The 22444-nt window shown below is 52.8% G+C and overlaps 1 protein-coding gene and 1 pseudogene across 12 annotated transcripts in view; one reads left to right on the plus strand and one right to left on the minus strand.

Annotated features, from left to right (window-relative positions):
* The window catches only part of LOC129405543 (uncharacterized), a 468293-nt pseudogene that overhangs the window by 100431 nt on the left and 345418 nt on the right, over nucleotides 1-22444 (plus strand).
* Nucleotides 1-22444, minus strand: part of PLEKHA7 (pleckstrin homology domain containing A7) — a 248331-nt gene that overhangs the window by 63542 nt on the left and 162345 nt on the right. For 11 of the 12 annotated variants that reach the window (XR_008630634.1, XM_055141275.1, XM_055141281.1 and 8 more), the window contains 5 exons: nucleotides 16980-17091; nucleotides 15723-15824; nucleotides 11292-11364; nucleotides 9309-9409; nucleotides 2330-2505 (listed from right to left, as the gene is read on the minus strand). Coding sequence is in view for 11 of the 12 variants with exons in the window: in XM_055141275.1 (XP_054997250.1) it covers nucleotides 2330-2505; nucleotides 9309-9409; nucleotides 11292-11364; nucleotides 15723-15824; nucleotides 16980-17091 (564 nt within the window). In the remaining variant the exon portion in view is untranslated. Of the gene's footprint in view, nucleotides 1-2329; nucleotides 2506-9308; nucleotides 9410-11291; nucleotides 11365-15722; nucleotides 15825-16979; nucleotides 17092-17998; nucleotides 19069-22444 lie in introns of those variants that run through there. The other variant, XM_055141282.1, reaches the window with a different exon arrangement.

Here is a 22444-nt window from a genome sequence, read left to right on the forward strand (position 1 = left end):
GTGAAAAGCCCAGCCTCTGGTTTGTTGAAGAATACTCTTTCTGGGCAGGCGGGATAACACAGGGGTTAAGACAGCTGACCTGTGGTCAATCCCTGGTACCTCATATGACCCCCGGAGCCCCTGCCAGGAGTGATCCCTGAGCACAGAGCCAGAAGCAAGCCCTGAGCACAGCTGGGTATGGTCCCAACACCAAAAGTAAAGAGATAAAGCCAAACAAAAAAACCCACCCTTTTGCTTTGAGGCCTCACTAGAACATTTTGCGATATTCTGAGCGGCCTCTGGGGAGAGACACTGTCTCTCAGAACCCATGTGGAATGGCTGGGTGTCAAGTGAGGTCATGTCTGAGTGGGGTAGTTCCAGGTGCACCTGGGTACCGGGAACACCCCTTCTCCCCAAGCTCCAACCCCATACTTCTCCTCTGGCTGAGCTGATACACGGAGGCTTCCGGAACCTTGATGAGACAGCTGGTTGGTACATGCGAGGGAAAGGGTAGCCGCCCCTGTGAGACCCGGCAACATGGTGTGCAGACTGTGGCATATTTCCAGCTATCAAGATCTTTCTGACCCATCATTCCCCTCCGCCCCAATCTGGGGTCCCTTCCCGCCATGTCCAGGAAACTGAGAAACACACACCCAGGTCCAAGGCTGCACACCCCAGGGCAGTTCCCTCATGTTTTTGTTGGATGAAGGGAGTGGACTATTCATCTCTGGGGGGAGAGGGTACCCCAGCTCCAAGAAACGAGTTAGCCACACAAGTGTCTTCCCCTACTGTATCAGAAGGAGATGCCGTGAACATTCAAAGCAGGGCAATGCTTAATGCAACTGTTTGAGCTGCAGATTCCAGGCTGTTGGATATTAACCCTAAGTGTTTTAGGTTTCATCAATGAGTTGCCCCTTCCCCCCCATTCCAGAATTTTACAGTGCTCTTATGAGCACCCCTAATCCCCCGAGTTTATCTCTAGCCTTTTCTTTGTGTTAGTTTCTAGATTCCGCAAGTCAGGCTTGGTTGCTTCTAAGTCAAACCTAAACAACTGGACTTTGTATTTGTAGTAAAGTACTTCCCACATGGCAGAGCCTGGCAAGCTACCCGTAGCATATTCGATATGCCAAAATACAGTAGCAACAAGTCTCACAATGGAGACGTTGCTGATGCCTGCTCGAGCAAATCGATGAGCAATGGGATGACAGTGATACAGTGACAATAAACGACTTGCTTTATAATTGTAGTGAATTGCTTGCTTTTCTATTTTCCTTATAACCTTCTCATATTTTAGTACAGAGCGATGTTCTTTGCTGAAACACAGAAAGACCATGAATGCTGTATTCCTAATATTTGGGAGTTGATTGACTCTGAAATATATCTACTCCTGGGCATCCGTCATAATTACTGGACTTCGGTTGCTGTAGTTACTAACACCCCAGAAAGGGGGGAGGTTCTTACTGTGGGACTTGGATGGACCCGGGGCGAGTGGCAAAGCTACCCTGGCATCAAAATAGGACAATCTAGAAAGCATGAAAGCACGGTCTTGAAGCAAGCTGTTATGACTTAAAAGACAGGACCCCATGAGGAAGGACAAGCTGAACTGCTCTGAAGAGACTTAGTCTGGGATTTATGGTAATAGCCTTGCTTGCCATCAGAACCCAGAGAACTGAGTTTTGCCTTCTTTGCGGGAGAGGTACGGGGGATCACATGCGGTGATGCTCAGGGCTTACTCCTGGCTCTGCACTCAGGAGTTACTCCTGGCGCTGCTCAAGGGACCATATAGGATGCTGGGGATCGAACCCAGGTTGGCTACGTGCAAGGCAAACTCCCTACCCACTGTACTATCGCTCCGGCCTGAGAACTAAGTTTTGGAATCTGTATCTCTTACCATGTTTATCCAAATAACTGCAAGTATTAATAAGAAGAAAACTTAATTGTTTCATATGTACAACTTAAGGGAAAAAGAAAAGCAACATAGATGTCCCTGGGAACATAGTGTCTCCTTGAGTTAATCGCCCACAGAGAATCGCCTCTGCCTAAACGCTCTGTAAATGACCCAACACACCTACATGCAGTCCTATAACTCGAACCCCTTCCGATGTTGCATAAGTATGCTAGCAGCTCTCCATTAAATGGGCCATTTTCACCATTTATCCATAAGCCCTCCCCCGCCTACCCCCGTCTCTTTGTCCCTCTGCTGGGAAGGCCAGGGAGTCAGCTCTTGGCCACCAAATGCATGCATAGCCCACCCACACTTTGAACTTCCCCAGGGCACCCCGGTTTTTTTTTCGGGGACCCGGTCCTAGAACGTGCAACCCTCCGCCTGTGCCCGGCCCTGGGTACTAACCTCTTGAGCGACGCTCGAGACAGCACCTGTGCGGCCTGGTTCATGGCCCGGACCCAGGCGTTCATGTCCTCAAGAGTGTCGGCGCTGAAGTAGTAGGTCCTCATGCCCGACTGCTCGGCTGGGGAGCCCCCCACGCCACTGTTGGAGAGGAGTGCTCTCATCCCTGTGTGCACGGCCTGAAATGGCAGAGAGAACGCAAGCTCAGAGCAGGGGGAGCATGCTGTCCCATTCCCGGAATGCCACAGGCTCCTGTCCCCAGTCTGCAGCAGACCCGAGTCTGGGTGCGTGCCTGGCATCCGGTGTCACGGAGGGAGTCCCCTGTCTGTGCACCATCAGGCCCAATGACAGCTGTGCTCTGTCTCCCATGTAAGAACCCCAGCGCTTCAGAAGCCGGCCCCATGTGCTGGGGGAAAAGGCAGTTGGGATGGAGAAGGAACCACTAAGTAAATGATGACTGGAGGGATCGCCCGGGATGGGAGATGTGCGCTGAAAGTAAACCAAGGAACAAACACGATGGCCTCTCAGTATCTGTATTGCAAACCACAATGCCCAAAATTAGAGAGAGAGTAAGAAGGATTGTACCTGCCACAGAGGAAGGGAGTGGGGTGGGAAGGCAGTGGCAGGTGGGACACTGGGAACAATGGTGGTGGAAAATGTGCACTGGTGGAGGGATGGGTGCTCAAGCATTGTATGACTGAAATGTAATCATGCAGGTTTGTAACTGTATCTCACGGTGATCCAGTAAAACTTATCAAAAAATTATTTAGAGGGGCTGGAGCAATAACACAGTAGGTAGGGCGCTTGCCTTGCTCGTGGCTGACCTGGGTTCAATTCCCAGCATCCCCTATGATCCCCCGAGCACTGCCAGGAGTAATTCCTGAGTGCAGAGCCAGGAGTAACCACTGAGCATCGCCAGGTGTGACCCAAAAAGAAAAAAAAATTATTTAGAGGTAACTGATTAATAATGCAAAAATTAAATATGTAATACATAACATTGCAAATATGTAACATCTTAAATATGTAACATAAAAGTACAGAAAACTACTTAAAAAAAAAACACACCAGAGCTGGACCTGTGTTCCTCCTCACACCCACAACTGCAGTGCCCATCCAGGAACTTCTCAGCCGCACCCTGTCCACTTGGGCTCCATCGTGCTGGACCTGAGTCCCAGTGGCCGTGAGAGCAGGTGGGTGGGTGGAGGCTGGGGGGAGGGAGTGTGGCCCCCACTCGAGGCTCTTCCCTGCCTGGGTGTGAGGTGGATTATGCAGCTTTCAGAGATGCTGCCCGTCAGTCTCTCCAGAGAGGGACCGCCGAGTTGAACACCTACAGAGACGCTGCCCACCCGCTCCGTGTCAGGAAGCTGTCCGGGCTTTCATACATCTCCCAGGAAGGGGCTGGAGCGATAGCACAGCGGGTAGGGCGTTTGCCTTGCACGCGGCCGACCCAGGTTCTAATCCCAGCATCCCATACGGTCCCCTGAGCACTGCCAGGAGTAATTCCTGAGTGAAGAGCCAGGAGAAACCCCTGTGCATTGCCGGGTGTGACCCAAAAACAAAAAACAAAAAACAAAAACATACATCTCCCAGGAAACCAGTGAGGCGGTACTGGGAGTGACCCTGCAAAGCCTCGGGGATGGGCTGTCAAACAGCACCACTTCCCCCCGGCACTATGAACAAGTGTGCCTCTTTCTTTAAGTCTGCCAAGAAAAGCCTCTGCCAGCCCACTCAGGGAGATGAAGCAGGAAGAGGAAGAGTCTCAGGGCACCTCCTGGACCCACCTCCCGGGGACTTCAGGAACTTCCATCCCCTCTGCCTCCCAACAGCCCTCAGAAGTGGTGGCAGAATCTGCTTTGAACATGAGGCAGGAACCTCAGAGACACCAGGGGCCTCACAGTCACTATCTGGTATCCCTGTTTGTCTGCCTCCTCCTCCGACGCTGGCCTAGTTTGTGCACCACCGTGTTCCCAGGACCAGAGCCCGGGGCAAAGTATGTGCCTAACAAGTTCATTTACTGAGTTAATGAAAAGCTGGAGCCAGGGTTCCCCTCCAGTCTGACTCTAAGTCCAAACTTCCTGTGTAATGATTCTAATTCCAAAACAATAAGGATTACACAGATTATGAGTGGGATGACCTGGATCTGGAACGTCAGGCAAGGAGCAGTCAGAAAAGAGAATGAGAGAAGTAGTTAGAAACTGGTTAGACTCCACCGGGTCACTGGAGCCCAGCGGGGCTCACTAGAACCCCGCTGGTCATGGAAGAAGCGTGTCCCAGCAACTGTCAGCATGTCCTTCTCCCCAGGCTCCGAGCACCCAGGTCCAAATGCCTATGAAACACGGCTTGTTTCTGACAGTCTGGTTGTATCCAGCCAAGGTACAGGCAAACCCAAGGTACAGGCAAGCCTGGCCCACAGCTAAGGATCCCTACAGTATCACTGTATCACTGTCACCGTCATCCCCTTGCTCACTGATTTGCTCGAGTGGGCACCAGTAACGTCTCCATTGTGAGATCCCCCGCACTGCCAGGTCTCTCGAGCACTACTTGGGAGCAAGCCTGCACTCAGAGCTGGGAGCAACCCTCCAACATCCTGGATCTGGCCCAAAGCCAAACAAAAAAAAAAGGAATACAATGAGAAGGGACTCTCTTACTATGAATCAAAAATTCTTGAGAAAGTTTTCCTGGGTATCCATACTACTAAACCTATTCTTGCCCAGTGGATTTTAAAAAGGTAGAGGTAACTACAGGTGGGTATGTAAACTGGAGCAGCCACTGTGGAAAAACAGTAGGAAGACCCTTTAAACAACATAAAAAGTAGGGCCAGAGAGGCAGCTCAGTAGGCTGAGTGAACCCCAGCTATGCATGGTCCCCTGAGTACCACTGGGGGAACGACCCCGAGCACTGAGCTGGCAGTAGCCCCTGAGCACAGTCAAGAGGGACCCAGAACTCAAAGGAATGAATAAACGAGAGTCAGGGAGATAGCCCAAAGGGCAGGGAGTGAGCCCTGAGCACCAAGCCAGTTGCAGTCTCCAAACACCATTGGGTGTGACTCCACCGCCCTCCCCCCCCAAAAAAATACCACATGACAACAAAAAAGGAAAAAGCACACAATCCAGGGTGTCAGTCTTCTAGGCATTTACCAGAAGTCTGTGAAAACATGAACCCAGGGATACTCCACTCTACACTCAGCAGCCTGGTTCACATGAGCCAAACCACGGAGTCGACCTAAAGGTCCTTCGACAGATGACCGAGTAAGGAAACTCTGGTATTACCTGCAAAGGAATACTACTCTGCCATTAAAAAGAGAGACAAGACAGCTGAGTCTGCAGGTGATGATGCTGAGTGAAATAAGGAAATGAAAGACAGTCATCACATAGTCCCACTCAAATATGGACTATGGAAGGCTAATAGAAATGAAAGGGCAAGAACGAACAACTAATTCACAGACTAGGACAAAGTGATGGTAGTTTCCAGAGAGAAAGGGGATGTTGAAAGATGAGGGGTGTTTGGGGGTGATGCTCTCTGGCACTCTGGCAGCGGAAGTGGTGACAATTATACACATAGAGTGGTGTGAAGCACCCCCTCCCCTGCTGAAACTCTAGTAACTCTACTAACCCTGGGAGTTACTAGAATGATGGAAGTGAGGGAGGGGGTTAGTAACCTCAGGTGCAATTTGAGAGGGAAACTTTCTGTTCCACTCAAAGAAGGTAGATTTCTACTCAGGGGTTGCACTATAGTTTCTTTTTCTGAAAAGGGGCACCAGACCAAATAGGTAAGTTTAGGAATCTCTGCCACAAACCACAAATCCATGAAATAAAAGTTTTTCTTTCTTGGTAAGTGAATTAAAAAATCTTATCAAATACACACCAACCTGAGAAGGGCCAGAGACCTCAGGTCAGGGAGAGACACGGCCAGCTCCAAGGGAGGCAATGAAGATGTTTACCCCACTCAAGCTCCCTCAGCCCCGGGCCACGTGGGGATGTTCCCTGCTATAGGCCTTGGGTCTGAGGGACCAAACTGCAGGCCTCATGGATCCCCAGTGTCCCTCCAGTGTCCAGCCTCCCGGTCAAGTACTCAAGACACTCCTGGCCAAGCCCCTGACTGCCAGCATCCAGGTCTGGGTGCCAATATCGTGACCTTCAGGTGTGTCCATCCAAACAGTGGCCACACGGTTCTAGGCAAGTGTCCCGGACTCTTAGCTCTGCAGAGAATCTGAGCTCTGCACCTCAGGAGCAAACAGAGCGTGGGGACACCACAGCCTGCACCGTCCCGAGGGCGTCCGAGAACAGGTCCCTGAATGGTGCCAAGTCTCCCTCTGGCTCTCAGGAAGCTGCTGCAACCCCGAGAGAATGGAGGCTCTCTCCTCCTCAGGGCCAGCTGAACCCCGCCAGAATGACGACGGTCACGGTCATTTTTCTCTACTCTCACCCCAAAGATTCCTCACCCCTACCCACACACATCTTTCTCTTCTGTCTCCCAGACAAAACACTTCACTCTTGGTACAAATCTTGCAAAAAGGCATTTTCTTTTAAGGAAAATGTAACACAAATAAAAGATGTTTTCCTGGAACCTATTTCCACACTTCCCAACGAAGTGTTAAGTTGAACTATATATAGTAGAAGAAGTTAGCCTGGGGATATTCCAAATGCTATTCCCCTCCCCCCCCCTCCAGCCAAGTCTCACGTATGATCATTATCCCAACTGTTTGCCCAGCAGAACACTCCATCTGAGGAGGGAAAGTTTCTGAGCAAGAGCTCCGAGAGCACCTGACAGCCAGCAATGAATGGGGCGGGGGGGGGCGTGCTCCTGAATGGGAGAGTCTCCCCCAAATGATAACAACCGTTTTTTCAAGCACCTCCACCTCCTGCTATGTGTATGCAGGAGGCAACAGTGAGGTGTGGAAGAAAATCAAAGGAAGAGAAAGGAATTGGGTGCCCCTCCAGCTCCCCACCCCCACCCTGTGCCCAAATAATACAACTCAAAGAGGAGAGCACTCAGGGTTGCATTTTGTGTCCACCATCTTCCCGTGCTGTGACTTTGGACACGTTTCTCACTCTCTCTCTGTCTCTCTTTTCTTTGGGTTGGGGTACCCAAGTACACCTGGTAGTACTTAGGGTACTCATGTGGTGCTGGGGATCAAAACTGGGTCTCCTGCATGCAGGAAAGAAGAAATAGCAATGAAGGGATCAGTGGAGGGCACCAAAGAAGGAAAGAGCCTTAGGACTCCCCAAGTTTGGGTCGAACCACCTCCTCCCCTCCAGGAGCTGCCATGCCTTCCCGACCACAGGCATGACAGGACTGGCATCTGCCGTCCCGTGGCCTCACTCACTTGAGGGCTCCTAACAACGGAAGGAGAGACTTTACTGATGAAGGGAGCTCCCTAAGCATTGCCAATGTTCTAGAAAGTAAAGCCAAACTGGGCTCCACTGACATTCCAGTAAGATGTAGTAGACAGACCTGAAAATAAATCCCTTCGATACGCGCATCCTGTAAGTTTCTCCAGACCATCGCTTGAAATCTGTCAGTTGGTGAGGGCTCGCCATTTGCCCTGCGGAGCGGCAGGATTTTACTGACATGGGCTGGTCACAGAGAGGACGCAGCAGAAGGGCCGGGTAACAAGGGGAACCAGGAAGCTCACCATGCTCTCGAACTGAGCGTGGATGGAGGGGGGAAAGCTCCAATACAAGTGAAAGTGTGTGTGTGTGTGTGTGTGTGTGTGTGTGTGTGTGTGTGTGTGTGTGAGAGAGAGAGAGAGAGAGAGAGAGGGGTGGGGTGGGGTTGGGAAAATGGGAACATTGGTGGTGGAGAATGGGCACTGGTGGAGGAATAGGTACTTGAACATTGTTTGACTGAAATGCAATCATGAAAGTCTGTCACTGTCACTGTCATCCCGTTGCTCATCGATTTTCTCGAGAGGGCAACAGTAATGTCTCCATTGTGAGACTTATTGTTACTGTTTTTGGCATATCAAATACGCCACAGGTAGCTTGCCAGGCTCTGCCGTGTGGGCAGGATACTCTCGGTAGCTTGCCGGGCTCTCCAAGAGGGGCGGAGGAATCGAACCCGGGTTAGCTGCGTGCAAGGCAAACGCCCTACCCGCTGTGCTATCGCTCTAGCCCATGAAAGTCTGTAAGTCTGTAAATGATCTCATGATGATTCATTAAAATAAAAAAAAATTAAAAAGGAGAGAGAGAGAGAGAGAGAGAGAGAGAGAGAGAGAGAGAGAGAGAGAGAGAGAGAGAGAGAAGAAAAGTGTCTGTTGTAGAGGCAGACTGGGGTTGGGGGGGTGGAAGGAGGGATACTAGGGACACAGATGGTGGGAAATGTACACGGGTGAAGGGACAGGTGTTAGAACATTGTATGACTGAAAACTGATCATGAACAACAAAGAAAAAAAAGAAAAAGCAGAAAAAGTACAAAGGAAAGAACCCCAAGTAAAAGCATGTGTGATGGGACGGGACTTCCCTCCTTTTTCAGAGAGGGGGGCCAGGCTGGCCGCTGCTCAGAGGGTGGTCTGCACCTGGGGGCAACTCCTGGCCCCATACAGTGCTGGAGATCCAACCTGCGGCTCCTCCATGCTCAACACATGTTCCAGCCCTTTTAACTATCGCCCACATGACTCTTGTCTGAAGAGCACACAGCTTACTTCACATGAGTCTGGAAGGCTTTAGCTTAATTTCTTTCCCCGCCCCAGAAAAGCAGCACCTTTGGTTTTACTTGTTTGTTTTTGATTTGGGGGCCACACCCAGCAGTGCTCAGGGATCACTCCTGGCTCTGTGCTCAGGGATCATTCCTGGTAAGCTTGGGGGTCCATATGCGGTGACGGGAATTGAGCCCAGGTCAGCTGTGTGCAAGGCAAGCACCTTCCTCGCTGTACTATTGCTCCAGCCCCCAGCAGCAACCCCTCCCGTGAAGCCACACTGAGGACCCCACAGCCTCTCTGGATGGGTTTGCTGCACGAAGAGGAAGCAGAGGCGGGCAGTACCTTAAAGGAATACTTGCGGCTGATGCGATCCTCGGGGGTCACGGGAGAGACCACGTAGCTGGGCAGAGGGATGCTCCCGAGGACGGCTTCTTCTCGGCTGTCTTTGAACGGAAAAGCGCATCAGAAAACCGTCCTCGGCCTGCCCCACCCACTGTCACGTCCCCCCAGCTCTCTGGGACACCTGCAACTACTGGAGAACCGTCAGGGACCCCCAAGAACTTGGTGTGACCGTGGCTATGACACAGACTGGGCCTGAGGCTGGCATGCAAACAAACTCAGTGGCCCCTGCTGATGCCTGAGGTGGGACAATAGGCCAGCTTGGGGTAGCACAGTCTGGGTACCCTGAGAAGGTTCTGGAAAGTGATGTTTTGAGGGTTTCACAGGGCTTTCTGGGTGGAAAAAACGGCAAAGTCAAAGCCCGTGAGAAAAGGCCTTCTCTTCTCTTCCTTGCCCAAACCACTACGCTGGCCAGAGGTCACCTCCTAACGTGGACGTGGTGCCACTGCTCTCTGGCCTGACATGGGGCACACACCCGCCAGAGGATGCGGCCACTGCCTGGTGTTCCGGCCCTGTCACAGCCTCGTCCTCACTCACCTGGACCATCCCTACAGCCCGGCGTTAGGCCTGTCTCCACACAGACTCACTCTGCCCACACTGGCCTGCTGCCAGGACACTTCCTCCTGCTTCTAGAACTTTGCTTGTAACGTGCATCTCCCCTATCTAACTCATCCCCCCAAAAAGCCCGACTTAAACCCCGTCTCTCCTCAGATGCCTCCCCTGATTCTTCACTTTGGAGTTAATGTCTTGCTCGCCTCAGCTGCCTCAGCAATGTCTCGTGAGTCACCCAGGCGAGTCACCGAGTGTCTTCAACACTCTCTCCTTCTCCGTATTTTTTTTTTCTCTTTGGGTCACACCCAGCTATGCACAGGGGTTACTCCTGGCTTTGCACTCAGGAATTACTCCTGACAGTGCTCAGGGGACCATACAGATGCTGGCAATCAAACCCAGGTCGGCCAGGTGCAAGGCAAATGCCCTACCCGCTGTGCTATTGCTCCAGCCCTCTCCTCATCCTCCGTATTTTGGGCCTTTCTTCTGTTGTAGGTTTTAGAAAGGACCATTTATTGAAATATAGAAGAGGAGCCCCTTCTCTACTAAGGAACTTATACAATTACATATAAGGAGGAACTATACTAAGGGAGGGACTTAAGATAGGACTAAGTTCTCTTTTTTCTTTTTACCCCCTGATTTTTTGGCTCTTTGGGTCACACCCAGCGATGCTCAGGAGTTACTCCTAGCTCTGCACTCAGGAATTACTCCTGGAAGTGCTTGGGGGACCATATGGGATGCCGGGGATCAAACCCAGGTCGGCTGCGTGCAAGACAAATGCCCTACCACTGCAAGATCACTCCAGCTCTTCTTTTTTCAATGGGGGGGGTCACGCCCGGCTCCGAGGTGGCGGTGCCCGGAAGTCGAGTCCTCACCCGCCAGGCACCCATGCGCTATCATTTGGACTCGCCCCAGCCCTGAACCTTTTCTCTTACAGTGAGCTCATCACTAGTCTATGTGCTGAAGTGTCCTAAGTGTCCACATGGCCCACTCACCAGTCACCCGTTATCACCAGGGATAATCCAGATAACAGCTTACGAAATAACAACGGTTTACCCGTCCTTGCCGTGTCTGCAGACTGCGTCAAAGGAGCGCCCTGTGTCGCAACAGAAGCTGAGGCAGCTCCAGCTCCCGAGACCCTAAGCAGCAGGCAAACTGGGCTCTATTTTAACTCCCACACATGGAATTTCCGGTGCCGGATCTGCGAACACTGAGGTCACTGACCATCCGCATAGGGAAGTAAACCTAACCTGGTTAGCAGGTTCTGGTCAGCTCAGGCCCGGCATCTAGTCACTGGGTTTCAGGGGCCCGGCACTTGGAGCCCCTCACCTCCCTCTCCAGTACAAAGGGCCCTGGGTGCCTTGAGTGTCAGCTCACCTTTATAATAAAACAAGCAGTAATCAGTCAGCACAAACCACCGCCTTTTCCACAGCCTCATGCCAGAACTGTCCTGCAAAGCAAAGGAAACGGATCAGGGCCCTCTCCGAACCTACGGCAGCCCTTTCCCCACTGACAGACAGCCTGGAACCAAGATTTCACACACTCACCCTTTCAATAATAACGACTGAATTTCCTTTCCTCTCAGAGAGCCCGGCAAGCCACCGAGAGTATCCCGCCCACACCGCAGTGCCTGGCAAGCTCCCTGTGGCGTATCTGATATGCCAAAAACAGTAACAAGTCTTACAGTGGAGACGTTACTGGTGCACGCTCGAGCAAATTGATGAGCAATGGGATGACAGTGCTACAGTGGTACAGTGGAATTTTCTTTTAGTTGCACAGCTATTCTTTGCTAAATTTAGACTTTTAAAAAATAAATATTTATTTATTTGGGGGTTATTCCTGTTGATGTTCAGGGGTTATTCCTGGCTCTGCATTCAAGTCATACTCTCTGCAGTGCTCAGAGGACCCTATGAGAGGTCGGGAACAGAAGCTCGGTTGGGGTGTGCAAGGCAAACGCCCAACCCACCGTACTCCAGCCCCACAAAAGTTAAAGATTTAAATTTTGCTCCGACCTTGCAAAACTTAGGTTTTGTGATGGTTGAGCCTGAAGAATTGGGGAAAGTCTGCTTCCTTGAAAAACACTCATACAGTCCAGACATCTTTATTTTAGATTTATGTAATGCAAAAATCAAGGTAGGCTTTTAACAAAAGAAATAAAACAGCTTTCTATGAAAGGCTGCTATCTATTGAGGTACTATGCTATGAAATATCTTCATTTATTCTAATCAGAAAATTGGCTTACACGGTACTGAACAAAAAATTCTAAGTTAATTAATCAAGAAGGTCATGTTCTCAATTAAGCTCAGCGTTCTATCACTGGAGGAGGATTTTATTTCTTTCTTTCCATTTGGTGTACAGTTTCCTTCCTTCCTCCCTTCCTTCCTTCCTTCCTTCCTTCCTTCCTTCCTTCCTTTCCTCCCTCCCTCCCTTCCTTCCTTCCCCTCTCCCTCCCTTCCCTCCTCCCTCCCTCCCTCCCTCCCTCCCTCCCTCCCTCCCTCCCTCCCTCCCTTCCTTTCCTTCCTTCCTTCCTTCCTTCCTTCCTTCCTTCCTTCCTTCCTTCCTTCCTTCCTTCCTTCTTTCCTTCTTTCCTTCCTTCTTTTCCTCCCTCCCTCACTTCCTTCCTTCCCCTCTCCCTCCCTTCCCTCCTCCCTTCCCTCCCTCCCTCCCTCCCTCCCTCCCTTCCTTCCTTCCTTCCTTCCTTCCTTCCTTCCTTCCTTCCTTCCTTCCTTCCTTCCTTCCTTCCTTCCATCCTTCCTTCCTTCCTTCCTTCCTTCCTTCTTTCCTTCCTTCCTCCCTCCCTTCCGTCCTCCCTCCTTCCCTTCCTGTCCTCCCTCCCTCCCTCCCTCCCTCCCTCCCTCCCTCCCTCCCTTCCTTCCTTCCTTCCTTCCTTCCTTCCTTCCTTCCTTCCTTCCTTCCTTCCTTCCTTCCTTCCTTCCTCCCTTCCGTCCTCCCTCCTTCCCTTCCTGTCCTCCCTCCCTCCTTCCCTCCCTTCCTTCCTCCCTTCCTTCCGTCCCCCCTCCTTCTTGCCCTCCCTCCCTCCCTCCCTTCCTTGTTCTGGGGTCACATTTGTCCAACAGTGCTGAGCTTACTCCTGGCAGTGTTCAGGAGACAATGAGTGGTGCTAGGGATAAAGCCCGGGTTGGACACGTGTTAGGCAAGTGCCCTACCTGCTGTACCTTCTCTCTGGCCCCAACCCTCTCCTTGCTATCAACTGTGCCGTAAGAAAATTTGATCTTTGAAGCCAGAGAGATAGGCCAGGGTTAACGCATTCACCTTACATGTACTAGACTCCAGTTTGATGCTCGGCACCACATATAGTTCCCCGAGCCCTGCCAGGAATGATCCCTGAGCACAGTTGGATGGCCCAAAACCAAAAGCATCAGATAAAAACTGCATACAATGTGAATCATTATATTAGAAAACATCCTAAATTCTGAGTGGGGACAAGAGAGGTAGTATAGACAAGCAGGGACTTGTCTTGCATATGGCTGGTTTTGGTTCAAATCCCGGCACCACCAGCTGTGACCCCTGAACGCAGAGCCAGGAATGGGCCCTGAGCAACACTGACTGTGGCCCAGAAAGAAAAAAAAAAACCTGCAAAACACTTTAAAAAACATGGCCAGAGCAATGCTGTAAAGGTCAGTTTTCTCCCAAATCTAGGAAAACTCCAGAGCTGTTTTAAGCTGTTGAATGAATTATCTTTCTTTCGCAAAAGTTTTGACAGACTTGAGTTTTCAAAGAAACAATCAACTTCTTACAGTTTCTAACCCTAAACACAAAATGACACGCATTTACCTTTGACCTACTAAACTGTGAAACACATTTAATTTAATGCTGAGTGAGCGCATGCATGTCTTGGTTTTTCTCTTCGACAAACTGACCAGGTGATTTCTAGTCTTGGCACAAGGTACTTGCTCTGTCTGGAAATATCCAATCCCTGTTTCCACACCTGGTCTCAGCATCTCTCCTGGGAGGCCACTGTGGACGATTCCAACCCTCCACCCGAGCACAGCTGTGCTCCAGGCTGCGTGTCCACTGCACACTAAAGTCTGCACTGGACTGAGGGGAGGGAGCGAGGAGAGTTAGGGACCGTTATTATTTACATTGCCTTCTCCGTCTGTCTGTCTGTTTCTGTCTCTCTCTCCCTCTGTCTCTTCCCTCCCTCCCCTATTCTCTCTTCTATCTCTCTCCCCTCTCTCTCTCTCTCTCTCTCTTTCTCTCTCTCTCCTCTCTCTTTCTCTCTCTCTCTCCCCCCTCCCTCCCCCTCTCTCCTCATTTCAAAGGAATATCCATTACTGAATAAAAATGTGGATGCATAGAAAAATACAGTGGATTAAATTACGAAGGTAAGAACACGGGGCAAGGATGTGGCTCCATGGTAAAGTACATGCCTAGCATGTGTGAAGTCCTGAGTTTGACTCCAGGCATATACAATAGGAAAGAGGACAAGAGGAAGAGCAGAGCTGTTGCAGATAAGGGTGGCATTAGAAAGTGCAGTCCGTGCCAGAGGACTTTCTGACAGCGCTAAAGAGCTGTGAGAGCCGAACAAGGGACAGAGGGTTCAAGGAGGATGACAGCGATTTCTTCTGTGTGCTGTGCATGCAACGCTCTGCTCCGTCTATCAAGTCTAGAGTAAAATGCACATCACTGCACCTGGACTTAGGTCTGTATTTCACATGTGGTTGGCACAGGAGGAACTGGGTTGGGATGGCATGACAGGTGAGGGATATGCCTACTGAATCCTGACAGACTCAGAGTTTCTTTTTCTATATTTTTGCTGGGAGGAGGGGTTTGGGTCACACCCAGCAGTGTTCGTGGGCTACTCCTGGCTCTGCACTCGAATGACTGCTGGCGGTGCTCAGGGGACCATATAGGATGCCAGGAATTGAACTTGGGTCGGCTGCATGTAAGGCGAACACCTTACCTGCTCTACTATCACTCAAAAATTTAAATTTCTTTTTTTTTTTTTCTTTTTGGGTCACACCCAGCAATGCACAGGGGTTACTCCTGGCTCTGTGCTCAGGAATTATGCCTGGCGATGCTCAGGGAACCATATGGGATGCTGGGATTCGAACCTGGGTCGGCCACGTGTAAGGCAAACACCCTACCCACTGTGCTATTGCTCCAGCCCCAAAACTCTTAAGTTTCTTGAGGATAGAAATCACATGTTCTTCATCTCTTTATAACTGCTGTGAACTACTTGGAACATGGCTGACTCTCAGGGGCTGGCTGGCTGGCTGGGGGAGTAGTGTGGATGGATGGTTGGATGGATGAATGGTTGGATGGATGGATGGTTGGATGGATGGATGGATGGATAGATGGATGGTTGGATGGATGGATGGTGGGATGGATGGATGGATGGATGGATGGATGGATGGATGGATGGATGGATGGATGGACGGATGGGAGGAAGGATAGACTGGTGGGTAGAGGAATGTCTGGGAGAACAGTGGCACCAAGGCCAAGACCCAGGAGGAGTAGGTTAGGGGGAAAGAGAGAGGTGGGTGGGGAGCTGAGTTTGGCGGGGTTTGGAATGTGAAGTGCCAGGGAGCGAATGTGTGCCGAGATGGAATGTGTGTGGCGGGGAGAGGGGGAGAAAAAGATGGGAGAGCTCAGCTAAAGGGCAAAGGCTTGGTAGCATCAGGCAGCAAAGTGCTGGCAGAGAGGGATGGCAGCACCACTGAGCACAGGGCTGGAATCTATGGGCCTCCCCACTCCCTGAGCTCCTGGTAAGGAGGGCCACCACCCCCCCCCCCCCATCCCCGAGCGTGCGCCCTTGCCCCGCCCCCCACCCCCTCCGCTCCTCACCTGCTTGTGTAGCCAGCCCCTCATCACCACTGGAATATTGAGGTTCCTCCGAATGGCCTGGTCCCTCTTCCCAAAGCTGTGGACTTTATTGCTGGGCTTGATCTAGGAGAGAGCAGAGGTGAGCTGTGGCGGGGGGACCGGGCAAGTCTGTCTGACAGGCCTCTGGGCACCCGCTCGCAGCCTCCGCCCTCGGAGCCAAAGCACACGGGGGGGGGGGGGGGGCGGCACAGGCGCCTGGACACCTGGACGCCGGGACGCCTGGCCGAGGCACGCTCATTCACAGGGGCGTCTGCGGCCCGGCCAACTGCCTGCGGGTCTCGGAGGGAAATGGAAAGGGAGTGTCCGAGCAACACCCTGAGCCGCCGCTGACCCCGACCTGTCCTCTGCCTTGCCTGAGCAAGGCGCTTCCTGGGTCTGGGACAGTGCTGAGGTCCCAGCACTTCACCCCTTCTCTCTGGACTCCCGGCTCTTTGCCCTGCTCTGCATTCAGTGCTCCTGAGCCCAGGGGCCCACTGCTCACAGCGTTCACCAGGCGTCTTCTTCTTTTTCTTTTTTTAATTTTATAAAGTAGTTCATAATATTTGATTACATTTAATGTTCAAACACCAATCCCACCACCATTACACTTTCCCACCACCGTATTTCGGATGTTTCCATCCCGAACCCCAACCCCTGCCCCAAAGCAGAACTGAAATGATATATTTTTTTTTGTATTTGTTATGAAAAACTGCTGAAAATGCTACAAAAAGATTTGCTTAGAGGAAAGAGTGTGAAGACTGTACTTCACCCAAGGACCATTAAGCCCTTCTATAAGAGATCACTAACATGTTGTTAAAGGTTGAGCCTTGTGTGCTCATATATACCTGTCTGATATATATATGTGTATATATATATATATGTGTGTGTGTGTGTGTGTGTATACATATATATACGTTTCCCTGTAAGATTGGTTGCCTCCTACTTGAGCCCCATCAAACGTGGCGTGGTACTCTTGGAGTATGGGTAGGGTGTGTGGTATGGAGTGTCCAGTCCGAGAACAGGGTCACCCATGGGTGAGGCTTGCCCCGAGCGTGTGGGGAGCGACCGTGAGCACGGCGGCGGTTTTCGGCTGTCGGGGCTGGGTCCCTTGGGGCAGGGAGGGGTCTCACACGCCCCCCTCCGGAGCCTCACCTGGCAACTTCTAAGCTGTCGTGAGCAGAGGGTGGGCTGGCCACGTGGGGCAGGAACAAGGAAGAAGCCCGCAGGGACACAACTCACCTTCGGGCCGGGCTTCGCCTCCAGCGTGGAGCTGGTCCCCGCCGTGGACGTCTCACTGACCATGCTGGACGGCCTTTGGTTCCGCTCTTGCTTCAACATATGTGGGTTTGGCCTGTGGGGAGTCAGAGAGGATCCTGAGAGCAGGCTACTTATTCCCAGTCAGAACGGATGGCTGGGGCCTGAGGGGCAGTACCGGGGCTCAGGCGCTTGCCTTGCCCGTGGCAGAGGCTCCCTCAATCCCGGCTCGACGTGGTGCCATTCTCGAAGGTGCCAAGCACTAGCGGGTGGCCCTGAGGACTCCCGGTGCCCTGGGTAATCCCCCACACCTGAGTGACATCGAATCCTCAGAACCTGGCATTGAACTGTTAGGATGCAGGGCAAGAACCCACGGCGAGGCCTCAGACCACTTCAAGACCCCCCCCAGACCATCGCTAGAGGGCCCCGGTGTCCCGCCAGTTCCTCAGGGGACCCAGAGGCTGAGAGATGGCACATCTCCGAGGCTCTCCCCTCACGCAACCTGCAAAGGAGGGGAGGGGGCCGGCCTCATCTGCACCCCTACCTGCTGTCACCAGCCCTCTCTCCCGGCGTCTGCACACTTTGTGGCCAGAGCAATCCATCCCCCCACCCCCGGCACGCACACGCACCTCCATCTCCCCGGCTCACCAAAGCAGCCGTTTATAATTAGAAACAAGAAATCACTTGCGCACACATCCACACCCCCAGATACACACAGAGAATCGCTTACATAAACGCCAGTGGGGCTTTGCCTCCCGAAATAGACTCCTCAACAAAGAGTCCTATTTTGGGAACACCCCATTCGCCCCAAAATAGAGTCATCGGGGATCTTCACCCCGTGGGCCATGCTGGAGAGCGGGGAGAGAGGACACACCCGGGGGGCTCCAGCGAGGACCCTCGGGGCTCCGGGGCCTCTTCCCCCGGGCCCCGTCGGGGAGCGCCAGGACCCAGGAACATCCCGGCAGGCAGGCGCGCGGGGAGATCCTCTAGGGGGCCCCTCTCACCTTCCTCCACAGAACCCCAGCATCCCCCCGAGCCTTTGGAAGTGGTGGCAAGTCGAGGCAGCAAATGCTTCCACGCAAACTCAAGGTCTGTCCCGGCAATGTCTGAGGCCCAGGTCCAGGCCCTGCTAGCCCCAGGGGCAGGACGCCTTCCTCGAAGCTCTGTCTGGGCCCCGGGCTCCAGGCCGCTGCCGCCGGGGCGCCTTGATCGAGGAGGAGCAGGGAAAGCAGGACGAGGCTGGTGCTGAAGGAGCCAGGCAGGACGCGGCGGGAGCAGAGGCCCAGGCTGGACGGGACGTGCCGGCTCACTTTCCCAAAGGTGCAGCGGTTGGGCAATCCCTGGAGACGAGCTGCCTCCTTCCAACACCGCTTCGGCTCAAAGGCGAAGTTGTCCTTCCTGCACACACACCCCCAATCTAGTGCCCGGCACCACTGGGGACCTTCTGGGCAGAAGCAGCCGTGACCACTGGGCTCTCCAGGTGGGTGCCGGCAGCTTTCCTCTCGGAGCTGGCTGCTGCTGCTGGCGGTGCAAGTCCCCCGGGGCAGAAGGATCACTGGCTCCCGCTCAGCCGCCAGCGTGCGCTCCGGATTCCCGCCCCCGGCGCTCTCCCTGCCAGACTGTTGTCACGCTCCCCACTCGCTCCCCCACTGTGGGCAGGGCTGGGCGGGTGGGTCATCAGCTCCGCCAGTTAGTTCACTGTTGGCAGGGGCTGGGTGCAGCGGGGAGGCCACGGGTCCGAGGTGGGAAGGGACTCTGAGAAGCGTTTTGTCCAGACCCTGCCTCCAGGCAGAATGACACCCCAGAGATCTCTCCCGACACCCCTGCTCGAGCCTGGCTGCAGAGACCCACAGCGGAGACCCGGGAGGAAGAGATGTCGGCCGAGCTCATGGTAGCCGCGGGATCTGCAGGTGAAAACGTGGGGCACAAAGTCCAACGACGAAAAGGGGGTGATTAGGCTTTTATCATGTTGGGTTTGCTCCCATTTAAGACCTGGACAGATGATGACTAAAGAGTATTTGAGAAATATACGGGGAAGGAGGGAAGGCGAGAGAAAAAAAAATAATAGCCCATAGATATTCCTGTTACCCAAAGGAAAATCATTTGAAACATTTGTTTATAACTTGACAAGGTTTTTTGGTTTTGTTTGTTGTGTTTCTGTTTGTTGTACTCACACTGGGCAGTGCTCAGGGGTTAATTCTAACCTGGTGCCTGGGGGCTGGAGGCGTGGGGGTGGGGTGGCTGTCAACGCAAAGCGTGTGCTCTAGTACAGTAGCTGAGTTTGATTTTTTTTTTTTAATTTCTGTTCTGTTGGGAGGCAGAAGATACTTTAAAAAAATTTTTTTATCATTGTGATCACTACTGTGTTTATAATTTCTCATCTTTCTGTTTAACTCTGTAACGTATCTCCTTCACTTATTCTGAACCCATCTGTATCATTATAAGGGAATTTCTATAATTTCATTACAGCCCACCAACTCATACAACACTCCCCCTCTGGGTGACAGAATCACCCAGACTGGCGAGTGGCCCGAGACATGGACACTTTATTTTTGATTTTGTTGTTGGTTTGTTTGGGGGGCCACCCCGGGCAGTGCTCAGGGCTTACTCCCTGGTTCTGCACTCGGGGATCACTCCAGGTGGCCTGGGGGGAATATATGGGATGCCGGGGACCAAGCCCAGGTTGGCTGTGTACGAGGCCAACACCCTACCTGCTGTATTATCACTCTGGCCCAGAAAACCGACACTAGAAATTTCTGCAGCTTGAAACCTTGAGCTCTGATTAGAGTCAGAGCTCAAGGTTTATTAGAGTCAGGGGCTCAAGTCAGAGCCCCTGCTGCTGATGGCCCGTGGGGTCCTGACTGGCCCAGGGGCTCCTCCCAATCCATAGCAGGGAAGCAGGAAGAGCCCTGGGACCTCAGGTGCGTGAGGAAAAGGAGGCCCACCACCCAGGAAGCCAGCCGTGAACAGGTTTCCACAGGAGAAGGATGGGTGGTGGCCTCCACACTAGGTATCAGTGAGAGAACACGACGGGCAGGCGGAAGAGGAGAAGGAGAAAGACTCAGGCGAGGACCAGAGCATTCCTCCAGGCTGCAGCACCGGGAAACTGTCTAACTGGGAGAAGTCACTGAAGCCCAAACGAAACCTTCCCCAGGAGGGGACATGCGGTCTCTGCACTTGGGGAGCACGTCCTCACTAGGACGGGACAGCCCGGAGAAGGTCCAGCTCCCAGCTCAAACAACTGACTCAACCATTCTCTGGCAGTCCTGTCCTCGGCTCTTGGCACGCACAAGGCAACACATGCAGCAGAGCACATGAAACCCGCCTCTGGGGCGTTCCTGAGAGGCCCTAGCGCAGGGCACGCTCTGGCTATGAGCTGTCTAGAACTACCACGGGCTGCAAAGAGGAAGGTGGGGGCCAGGCATGCTCCTGCTTACGCCCTTGGGAACGCACCAAGGAGGGCGAGAAAAGGGGCTTGATGGTCTCCCGAGACTGGCGCGCTGGCTGCAGTGGAAAAAGAGGTCACTGGCTGCCCCGCTGTGAGTGACATCATGGGGGCACGTGGGCTCCTCCTACAGGGACAGCAGCACTGGACAGGCCAACACGGCCCATCACGGGGACGGGACACCTATTCAGGAGCCGTTGCTTTCGCCGGCTCCTGCTTACAGGCAGGTCCCCTGTGGGGAGCCACTGGACACCCACGCGCCCCCCAGCTCCTCGGGAGAAGGTTCCTGAGAGGAGTCTGGGGGGTTCAGATGCCTGCAGCGTGCCCGCAGGTGTGAAAGACACACCGCTCCCAGGAGACCCACACACCCGTCCGAGCTCCAGACTCCCGGAATCATTACAGCATGTCTGTCAGGCACCCCCGAAGCCTGTCGGCCGGGTTTCCGCGGCTCTCCAGATTCCCAGAGCCCAGTGGGATGATGTGAACAAAGACTCTCCTCTTCCACGACTTGGGCTCTGTGCAGGCTGATTATCCCGCTGGAGGGGGGCGGTGGGTGGAAGGCCCAAGGAGTGAGCCCAAGTTTTAACCCCGCACCTGCCATCTGAAACAAGAACGACAGTTGGGACCAACCAAAAGTCGGCTGGGCAGTAAGAAACTGACTTCGGGACCAGAGCAATAGCACAGCAGGGGGGGCACTTGCCTTGTATGTAGACAACCTGGGTTTAATCCTTGGCGGCCCACATGGTCTCCCGAGCACTGCCATTAGCAATTCCTGAGTGTGAGCCAGGAATGAGCCCTGAGCACTGCTGAGTGTGGCCCCCAACCAGAAACAAATTAATAAATAATAAAGCCTAACAGTCGGTGGCATTTAGAACATGAGCAGCGCACTCTCTGCAGCCATCACGGCCAGCTCAAAGACGGTTTCTCCCTTGAGCTCTTTCTGGCCTTTTAAGACACTCGGGGCAGTGGCCAGAGAGGACGCACAGGGAGGAAGGCGCCTGCTTACCTGGCACAGGCCTGACCCCAGCTCCACCCTGCACAGAGCCAGGAGTCACCCTGGGACTGTAAGCAGCGGAGAAGCCCACATTTCAATCGTTTCCAAGGCACTTCACTACCAGAAATGTCCCCAGGTAGCAAACAAAGAACACCTAGTCAACAACTGTTTGCCTCAAGCATCCCTAGAACCACCCCACGGGGGATTTCTTTTTTTAAAATGTTTATTTATTTTGTTTTTGGGTCAAACCCAGCAATGCTCAGAGTTACTCCTGGCTCTGTACTCAGGAATCACTCCTGGCGGTGCTCAGGGGACCATATGGGATGCTGGATATTGAACCCACATCGGCCGCATGCAAGGCAAATGCCCTACCCGCTGTACTACCACTCCAGCCCCCTACCTGGGATTTCATTTCTTTTCTCTCTCTCTTTCTTTCTTGCTTTTTTTCTCTTTCTTTCTTTCTTTCCTTCTTTCTTTCTTTCTTTCTTTCTTTCTTTCTTTCTTTCTTTCTTTCTTTCTTTCTTTCTTTCTTCCTTCCTTTCTCCCTTTCTCCCTTTCTCCCTTTCTCCCTTTCTCCCTTTCTTCCCTTTTTGCTTTTTTGGCCACACCCAGCAATGCTCAGGGGTTACTCCTGGCTCTGCACTCAGGAAGGCAAGTGCCTCACCCGCTGTACTATCACTCGTGTCCCCTGGAAGTAGAATTTCTCTGACAAATAAGAAGCCTGTGGCTGGGGGACCGGGCCCCCATTCTCTCCCCAGGAGGTCAGGACTATCAGGACAGGTCTGTGGTCACAGGGGACAGAGCCCAGGAGTGAGGACTGTCGCACCAAGAGGAGAGGGATTCGGTCAGTGTCGCTCAGTCCTTCGCCCACGGTGATGCCTCTCTGACCTCGTTTCCTCCCTGACCTCCTAGTCCCTTGCAGTGCCCCCCCCAAACTGATGCAACCTTCACCTTGGAAATACCCTGGGGGTGGGGGTGGAGGGTCCTGGTGGAGAAATGCTGCTTTCAATG

This window comes from Sorex araneus, chromosome 6 (genome assembly GCF_027595985.1).
Source record: "Sorex araneus isolate mSorAra2 chromosome 6, mSorAra2.pri, whole genome shotgun sequence".
In the NCBI taxonomy this organism is placed as follows: domain Eukaryota; kingdom Metazoa; phylum Chordata; class Mammalia; order Eulipotyphla; family Soricidae; genus Sorex; species Sorex araneus.